General features: G+C 36.2%; 1 protein-coding gene across 1 annotated transcript in view; it reads left to right on the plus strand.

Annotated features, from left to right (window-relative positions):
• LOC107601687 (probable serine/threonine-protein kinase kinX) overlaps positions 1–8,747 on the plus strand; it is a 13,323-nt gene extending 4,576 nt beyond the window's left edge. The window contains exons 5-6 of the mRNA XM_016293944.1: positions 5,539–5,737; positions 7,979–8,747. Coding sequence (XP_016149430.1) covers positions 5,539–5,737; positions 7,979–8,028 — 249 coding nt within the window. The 3' untranslated portion in view covers positions 8,029–8,747. The remainder of the gene's footprint in view (positions 1–5,538; positions 5,738–7,978) is intronic.
• Positions 8,748–10,379: the final 1,632 nt, after the last annotated feature.

Genomic DNA, 10,379 nt, shown 5'->3' on the forward strand with positions numbered 1-10,379 from the left:
TTGCAGCGCGCACTCTCTCGCGCTCTCTCTCGCTCTCTCTCTCGCTCTCTCTCTCTCTCTCTCTCTCTCTCTCTCTCTCTCTCTCTCTCCTCCCACCCTAAGACTCTGAATTATAAGGATAGTTGGAGGAGAGACGTATTCAACCAAGGCATTTTGCCCTGTGAGGATCTTTCGCTCTGTTGCACTTGCACTAGACGAGACCACGTTAATAAGCATCTGTAATTGCGTGTCATGGATTGTCATATCGTAAGTACAGACCGCTTTTACCACTGTTTTGTTTTTTGATGTTGAAAGTATAGAATTAATGTATTCCGTTCAATTTAATCCGTTTGATAATAAATGGAAACATGCTTTAACTTTTTCTTTACTTGTTTAGCACCGAGAAAAGCTGGACTTGTTTGCAAATACTTGTTTTTGTATTTCGAAACTTTATGTCGGGGGTAAATTCCATGTCCAGTAAAATTAGGAACTGTCTTCAGATGTATATTTTGTGCTCATCATCAGTTTTATGCTTTAGCTATAGGGTTCAAAGGATCACCATTTATTTGTCTGTATTATTCATATTAATAGTATTACTAGGATTATTAAAATAATCTACAAACTGTAAATAGCCTAGTAGAAAATTAAAAACTAAAATTTTTAATAAATAAGGTAGACTCTTGGTGGCGCTAACAGCAAATATATATATATATTTATATATATACATATACACACAGAGATACACACACACACACACACATATATATATATATATATATATATACAGTATATATATATATATATATATATATATATATATATATATATATATATATACACACACACTTTATTTATTAAACAATATGTTGATTAATAGCTCAAGTTACAACAACTTGATTAAAAGTCAAGAATGTAGGGCGTGGCTATAATCCCTGAATGGATTAAGGAATTGTAAGGAATTTTGGTAAATGCATGTAGATTTTTACTTTTGTATTCCATGTTTGGTCCTAGCTGGGTATATGATGACATTTGTATATTTAAGAAGTCGGTCAGCTTTCAGAGGCCAATTGCCACAAATGTTTTTGGGTCTGAAGAAGCGTGCAAAGTCAGGGTTCCCACGCGTCCTGGAAAACTTGGAAAATTGATGACTAATTTTCCAGTACTGCAAAATCTTGTTGTTGTCCTGGAAAATGATTATTTAAAAAACATAATTGCGTTTTCCTTTAGCCAAGAACAAACAGTTGAATTAGGGATGGAGGTTTATAAAAATGTATCTCTGAGGGGAACTGACTGTTTATAGAAAAGTTTAGATGATATTTTGTTTTCATCTTGCCTTTGTATTATGCATACTAAAGTAGTGTTTATAAGTGCAGCGCTACTTTGTTTACAGCGGTAACCATGGAAATGCTCTATCGCTGCTGTTCCATAAGCGCCACCTGCTGTCAGAGAGTGAATCTGCGTCTCATTCAGCCCGTCTGCTGTTTTTGTTTCCTGCAGATATGTTTTATGCAGTATAATTTCACAAAGCTGAAGTCAGAACATTCTGTTTTTGCTTCAGATTTCGAAATTACATCTAATTTAATCTAAATTAAATCAGAAACTGCTCATGTATGTAACATCTTTATTATTAAAATGCAGTGTTTGCCTCTAATTTTAAATGGCTACAGAGAGTTCAGCCTGTACAGAACAAAAAAACATCTTGTTCATATATTCATACTTTCTATCTTATATCTTGCTTTAAAAAATTAAATAAAAATGAAATCAGTACTGGAGTTGGCCATGAAAAATCAAGATTGGTGCATCACTACTGACTTTTGACACTGTGAACACTGATGTGATATTAAATGCTTCTGTGCATATTTATAGGCCTATCGCTTTCTGTGAAGTGCTATGTAATGGCCAATCAGAGGTGATTAAGTTAGTCAGAATCCACTCATTTTTCACTTGACCCTACTAAAGCAATACTTGATTGAAAAACATTTGAAGGATACATGCCAATATTTTAAAATATTATTTTCTTTAATATTATATATAAGCATTAATAATTAACTAATTTAATTTATTTTGTATTTTCAAATAGTTAAATAAAACTTTCAATATTTTAATTTTTTGTAATTTTTGCTATGGTACTGAAACTGGTTCTGAAAATCATTTGTTGTAATGTATAACTAAGAGCTCATGTTACAGAGCTGATTTTATAGTTAAGTCATGGCCATAAACTGTATGTTTTTAAAGAATTATAGAGAGAGGAATATATTACTTTAGGGCATGATCCTTGTCTTTTATTCCTGCCGTAAATAAATAAAAAATGTCCTGGAAAAGTCCTCAAAGTCCTGGAAAATGATCACTGAAAAAGAGTGGGAGCCCTGAAAGTGTATTATTATGGTGATACACATATATAAAATAAATCTAGTTTTTGTCCATGAATTGGTCTTAAATGTCAGTAAATATACAACAGCTATCATTTTAAAATATGAACAAATATGTGAGCTTATGGGCTAAAAAGATCCTTGTGCTGGGACCCCAAAAATTTCTGCTTGCTGTTTGTCACGCATATGCAAAAGGATTGGGCAGCAAATGTATAATTTCAATGGACTAGTAGACATGGGAAAAGCTTATGACTGCGCAGTTTCATTAGAGGTGATCCATGGGTAAGCATGCACTAAGCCTCAGAGGCAGCAGTAAAATGAACACATGCTTATTTATAGGGCGATTGTGGAACGCCTCTGCCTGTGGCCACATATGAGCATGTTGGCAAAATGCTTGGTTAATATGAAAAGAGGCTGATTCTTGGTTTAAAAGTGGGTGGACACGCTCCTACCAGGGTTTTACAATGGACTTCTGCTCATCACCCTCACAAGCTGTTTAAAGACTGCCAACCAGCCTCTGTCGAGCCATTATACATATGCTAAGTTGTTGTGGTGGGAGAAAGCATGTGGTTTCACAGCTTCAAGAAGACTTAATGAGACAAATAACATCCCATCCCACCACACACACTGCATGATGATGTGTGCTGACATGCTTCACAGAGCACAGGAAGCTGGTCAGAGTTGGTCTTTGTAGCATCTGGGTGGTTATGTAGTTGAAATCATTGTGTCTATGTATCAGTTCATTTTATTTTCATTAGGTTCAGGTAATAGGTTTCTTACACTCTTAAAAATAAATGTACCTAATGGTTCCTTGAAGAACTTTTAACATCCATGGAACCTTTCCATTTCACAAAAGGTTCTTTATAGTGGAAAAAAAGGCTCTTCACACTAAGAAAAATTGGTTCTTTTTAGAACCGTTCACTGAAAGGTTCTTTTGGGAACCCAAAATGGTTCTTCTATGACAGGGGTGTCCAAACTGCGGCCCGTGGATGAATTTTAAGCGGCTCGCAGCTGTCTTAAATAGTCTATATATTATATATGGCCCGACAAGCATAATTTACAAAATAGGCCTATGCAGTTTTAAAATGTCAACACAAGATGGCAGCACTAAATTTTAGACCAATGTAGCAGTAAAACGCGAGTGATAATAATTTGATAACTCATATGCGCTCTAATTTCTTTAGCGCACGCGAATTCCTAAAAGCAGAAGAGCGCGACTCGTTTGAACCGCGCTGAACGGACCGTTTTTTAGCTCTGCCTAAAGACAGCACAGAGCGAGCTCAGAACAAATGCGTTTACTCGCTGACTGATCTCGATCACGAGACCTCAGCGCTGTGAGAAGCGTTTGAGTTTGGAGCAGAGGTTTCCATACAAACCACAGATGTCAAAGGCAGATGAAACAGCGCTGACATTCTCAACAACACTAACGCGGAAAATAGGAGAAACATTGTGCGACAACAATGCAGTAAGAATACTTTTCAATCCACAAATCACCAACATTTTGATTTACCGTAGTTACAGTAACTGTGGTATTGTGGCAGAAATGTTGCATATTTATACAGAATCTTCTTATATTATTAATGTAGACATATAGGCCAATTTAATGTAATGTAAGGGAGTTATGAAATATAGTCCAAATTACAGACATTTTTGATATTTAGCAGTTTGTGCTTTCATGTGTTAATAGACTAAAAACCATAAAGCCATTCTATGTTATAATTATTAAAGCTTTAAAAACAAGATATTTACAGATATTTGTCCTCAACAAAACACAAGCTACTGCTACGGTCAACTCAACATCATACATACATACATAATATATATATATAGAGGGCCGTCCTTAGCTGACGCGGGGCCCGGTGCGAGGTAGTTCGCGGGCCCCAGTGCGACTGCACCATTTGCACCCCCCTAAGGACAGCCCTGTATATATATATACATAGGATATAGGTAGGTAGAATCATCCGGCCCCCCAGTGTTTCCACATCGTCGAATCCGGCCCCCTTTAGGAAACTCATGGCCCCTGTTCTATGGCATTGCTGCAAAAGTCCCTTTTGGGACCTTTATTTTTAAAGGGGTCATATGATGCGATTTCAATTTTTCCTTTCTCTTTGAGTGTTACAAGCTCGTGGTGCATAAAGAAGATCTGTAAAGTTGCAAAGACTAAAGTCTCAAATCCAAATAGATATTCTTTATAAAAGTTAAGAGTCAACCACGCCTACCTAAAACAGCTCGTTCTGACACGCCCCCACGTGTCAATGTCACAATGTGGGAAGATTTGCATAACGCCGCCCAAATATTCACGCAAAGAAAGAAGGCATAACTTTTATTCTCGCTGTAGTATTGTTGTTGCCGCCGCCGCCATGTCGTGAAAGCGCTGTGTGTTTCATTGTGTTTGTTTAGTCTTCCAAAAGAGGACGATATCCACTTCGTCATGCCTCGTCGAATCCGCCGGCCACACCGTTCTCAAGCCCGCTGCCTCTGCTCACTCAAGCCGGCCTCCGCTCACTCTAGGCCGCGGGTCACTATAGGCCTCCGGCCTCTGCTCACTGTAGGCCGCTGTGCTTGACGCTGTTTCGTTGTGAAAGCAAAACTACTTTGTTTGGCCTTCCAAAAGAGGACACGACTAGAAATCAGTGGTTAAGTTGTATTTACAACACTGTTCCAGAACAGTTTAACCCAAATATTCAGATGTGTCCAGCGCATTTTATGGAGGACTGTTTCCTGATCCTGGTAGAGTAGACTACAATGCCGGCTGTTCTGACTCACAGACTGTAAGTACATTCGGAGCTTTGTAAAAATCAACGCGTTTCAGAAAGGCGGGGCATAGAGGAGAAACAATAATGTACAGTATGTGGAAAATAATGTGTTTTTTGAACCTTAAACCGCATAAACACATTTCATTACACCAAATACACAAAATAATGTTATTTTTAGCAGCATCGTATGACCCTTTTAAGAGTGTTATGGAGAAGAGGAGCTTTCCATTCACTTGGAAAGACTTTGTTTCTGTGGAGCTGATGGGTAATGATTCATTGCAAGGGGCTTAAACAGGCAGGAGATACGTCATGCTAAGCCCACTATGGTGGTATATAAGATCTTAGAGGATAGTCTGAATCATTCTAAGCAAGAGTGAAATCAATATGAAGTACACCCAATGTCTGTTTTGCTAAATTTATCTTTCATCATTTAGGAGGAATGCAACCAGCCACAAGAGGAAGAGGACATCATGGACATCCCATTGGATGACCCAGAGGCCAATAAGGCGGCTGCCAAGATCCAGGCTGGCTTTCGTGGTCATATGACCCGGAAGAAGATGAAACCCGGTGAAAAGCCCAATGAGGAGGTGAGCAGCAGTGGTGAGGCCCTCAACGGCAGCCAGGGGGACTCAGGTCAGTCACTGTCCCCAACAGTCATAGTTAATACAAGAGCTAGACTCAAAACCCATCCCACGTGCCAGCTATTTTGAACCTTCAGTTTGGCAAGACATTTAAAAACCCTCACATATCCTCACAGAATTTGGCTTCGAGATCTGAAGTAAGCAACCAGAGCTTTTAACTTTAATGAGAGTTCAAGAGCATGTTGATTCGCCTTTTTTTCTGTACTGTGTACCAAAGATTTTGAATAAAAAAGCAGGAAATATTGTGCCCATTATAGTAGATTAGCCACGAAAGAACTCCATCAAATCCAAAATGAAATAAAATGAAAAATCCATCAATTACGTTTAATGAGTCATGTCTTTAGACTGAGTAAACATAATAAGACATGCTCAAGGGTGCTTTTTAATTACTCTCTGAGTGCTTTGGATAATTATTTTCTTAATTAAGTAATTATTAATGAGCACATCTATCATTTTCCCTGACTGTTAAAAGATTGCAGTCATATGAAAAGGCCATTCAACGATTTACACAACGGAGTCCACAGAGTCACTCTGTAGTCTCTAATATCTCAGTTTGTTGAAACAGATCTCTCAAATCTAATTTCTTTTGTGGGTGGTTTAAGCCTCCACAATTCCAGGACTCAATATTAAAGTCTGTCGCAGATTTATCCCCCCTTTCAATTTTCTTTCTGGTGATGTGTTTTGTTCTGCACAATATTGCCTCGTTTTCTAGAGATACTGGATAAACTGTTTCCCCCAGCTCAGTATGTATGCAGATGGTTCTCGAGCAGTTGATCCCCGGAGATTCTACTTTGAAGCAACAAATAGGCCAGCGGTGACGGAAAGACCATAACGTTAATGTTCTTACACCAAAGCTTCCATTTGAACTACCTTTATTGGTGTCATCCTTTGAGGATGAGCAGATCTAGTCATTTGATGCAGAAAGTGGGGCAAGCAATGAGAATAAAGGTGTCCTTCCAACCTCCAGCCCGGGCCCAAATATCTCTCCTTCAGCTGTGCTGCTCTACTCTACCCCACCTCTGTGCCGAATTTAGGCCTTTCCCAAGCAACATCAACCCAGTTCTCAGTTGCTAAGCATTTTATGTGTATGGAAGTGTTATTTTTATCCTCAGGTGCATCTGCATCGCTGAAATGAGGCTGTGCTCTGTTTTACGCAGACAAAAATATAAGACAATCTAAGATCAATTCATATTCTGGCAAAATCAATCAATAAGTAATGCTCTGTTGCATTCAGTATATTTTGTGAAGAGTGCCAATGTAGCTATCACGCACTGCAAAACACAATTTTCTTACTCATTATTTTTTATCTTGTTCCAGTACAAATATCTAAATCAAGGGCTTAAGTCTTGTTTTATGAGAAAAAAAAAGTATTCAAATTAAGTGAGTTTATGCCTTAAACAGTGTGCTTTTAGTGTAATTTATATATTATTATATTTTTGTTGATATTTTGATTTAGATTCTATTTCTTATATTTTCTGTTTATTATTTAAATGTATTTAAAATGGTAGTAAATGTTTGTGTTTATATATATATATATATATATATCTATTGGGTAACACTTTACAATAAGGTTCATTAGTTAACTACATTAGTTAACATGAACTAATAATGAACTGCACTTATACAGCGTTTATTAATCTTTGTTAATGTTAATTTCAACATTTACTAACACATTATTAAAATCTTGTTAACATTAGTTAATGCACTGTGAACTAACATGAACATCTGTATTTTTATTAACTAACGTTAGTGAAGATTAGTAAATACAGTAACAAATGTATTGCTCATGGTTAGTTCATGTTAGTTTATACATTAACTAATGTTTAACTAATGAACCTTATTGTAAAGTGTTACCATATACTGTATGTCTATGTAGTTTTTATTAAGTTTGAGTTTTTTGTGTATTAGTACTTAACAAGAATTAACTTTTAAAATATTATTTCAGTTAATGTTTCTTTTATTTCAAGTAATACAAAAGTTTTTATAGTTTTATATAGTTTTCCCTTAGAATTGAGTATATTTTTTCATAACCCATTGACAGATATTTTTTCTTCCTATTCTTTCAGATATTTTTAAAGTTTTAGATATTTGTACTGGAAAACAAAACAAAAATAATAAGCAAGAAAATATTTTTTTTGCGGTGGGTGCTGTCACATCATCGCCTTGTCACTTCATAGTCGACTAGACAGCTGTTTGTTGCCAAATCTAAAAATCGTGTGCATTTTGCAAGCAGGGGGAACAGACGGAGTAGAGACAGACGCCACATCTGGACCAGAGCAATGAAGACCCTTCTCAAGGTTGACAGCTTATAGGACGCTTTCTCCAGGGAATTTTTTTTTGTGTGTGTGTCCAAAAAAGTAGTAAAATTAGGCTGGATATGTCAACTGATGTGTGAACTCTTTCTCTATTTTCTGCTTCTTATCCAGTCCGGGTGAATATCTGCTCCAGCATGCTTTTGCATCCCACAAAAGGCATCTGTATTCTGTATATCTGATATTTGTATAAATCGAAGAACAGATGGCATAGAATTTAACACAGGCTTCTTCAGTCAGACAGTGAAGTAGACTTAAAATAATGCATCATGATTAAGTTTTCTCATTTCTTGTTGCTTGATAGTCCTTTCCTGTGGTAGTATGTTTATCATTGCCTTGATTTGACCCACTATCACAGTAAGATGTGAAATATGTTTATCATTCATGAAAAAGAATGTTATCAGTTGTTTATAATTGTGTTGACTGATTTTTTTGGTTTGCTTCCTGTAATATGTAATATGTTGAAAATGAAATCAGAGCTTCCAATGCAGCATATGGCATGGCAAGATTGACTATAATTTTTTTTCTTTCTTTTTAATTTGTAAAATTATGATTCTAAGTCTTTTAAGGTAGTGCATATCATTAGAAATATAGAAATTGAATTGTGAAAGCTTAATGATGATAGCAAAGATCACCTTGCATGTTGACATCAGCATCAAGCTCTGTATCAAAAGCAAATAAAAACTCAGAAATGTGTGTTGCCTGAATTTAAAATGATTTTATGCAGTCAGGGGGTGCTCATTAGTCGTTTAAAGTCCTTATAGAAAGAGTTCAAAAACAAACAGGCAGTTATATATATGCAGCAGAAATTGAAATATTAATCTACACATCAGTTTCATTAGTGCTTCTCACTGGAGGGCTCACAGCTGGAAGGCTGTGCTGATGAGACCTGGACAGTCATTTATCAAGGTCAAATTGCCACATGCCATACTCACTATTGCCTGTCAAAGCAGCATTTAGGCCTATAATAGCATTAACTGTTATTGAATCTGTTCTGGTGTGTAGTTTTTCTGATAAATGTGCATGCGGCAGAGCTATAATTAAATAAATCTTATAGAAATATTTTTGAGAACATAATTTATTATTATATAATTATATATTCTATGTCTAACAAGTAAACAAAAAAAGGTATGTGAGGTTTTTGTAATTATTCTCAGCCATCCCAACATGCATGTTTTAATAAAAAAATTGTTTAAAAAAAATTCCAGACAAATATGTTGTTAGGCCAAATATAAATAAATACAAATAAGTCAATACTGGAGCTTTAAAATGGAAGCTCCAGTATCATAAAACTAGTAAAAATGATTCAGTGTTGGAATGAATCAGAATCATTGAATACCGAATTTGGTCCATTTCAAACCCAAAGCTATCATACGACTCATGCACTATATTTATTTAAGTCTTCTGATGTTGTATGATAGCATTTGGTGAGAAATGGACCACTGACTCGTTATCCACTGATTGATTATTTGCTCATTCATTATTCATTGATTTGGACCTTCATTGAAGTCAGTGAGAACCAGATCTGTCTGTGCTGTAAAGAATCATTCATACAGTACCTATTTTGTAAACCAATCACTTCAATTTCAGAGTGTTTCTCACACAAAACTGTGGAATGACTTCAGAAGACTTGAAATATAGTGCACGAGTTGTATGGACCATTTTTATGATACTTTTATGGTGCTTTTGTGTCCTTTTTGGAGCTTGAAATCTCCAGTATCCATTGATTGTAAGTGGAAAAATATATGCTTTTGTGTTCCACAGAACTAACTCATAGAGGTTTGAAATGACATGAGGGCGAGTAAATGACAAAATTAGCATTTTTAGGTTAACTATCTCTTTAAGAATGAGATGTTCAAGAACATCAAAAATGAATCTATTTCCCCATGACAATATTAATCACTCAGCCATTACATTAAGAGCTACACTTAATTAGACCATGTACTGCAGTTCCTAATTAAAGTCATACGGCACTCAGTTAATCTTGTTTTTCACTTGCGTCTCAGCTGACATACTGTGGACGTTTATTACACAATGAATCACATTCCCCAGGTTAAACAAACGGGAGTGACTTCATAAGTCCTGCTTTGAAGATTTTAATATTTCACAGTGACTGATTATATTTGATGTTTTGTGGCCTAACTTTATGAAGTTGATTTCCTCAAATCTAGTGGCTTTCTATCCATTTTTGAACTGACTTTTAACATTTCTAAACTTGGATAGGCAGGAGGAAAAACTGGACAAGATGTCCTCTGCACAGCAACAAAGACCTGCCATAATTGTCATTTTGTGTGTGCGTGTGGCTCAACTTGTCTTCTTTCC

This window comes from Sinocyclocheilus grahami, unplaced genomic scaffold (genome assembly GCF_001515645.1).
Source record: "Sinocyclocheilus grahami isolate Dianchi unplaced genomic scaffold, SAMN03320097.WGS_v1.1 scaffold311.1, whole genome shotgun sequence".
In the NCBI taxonomy this organism is placed as follows: Eukaryota; Metazoa; Chordata; class Actinopteri; order Cypriniformes; family Cyprinidae; genus Sinocyclocheilus; species Sinocyclocheilus grahami.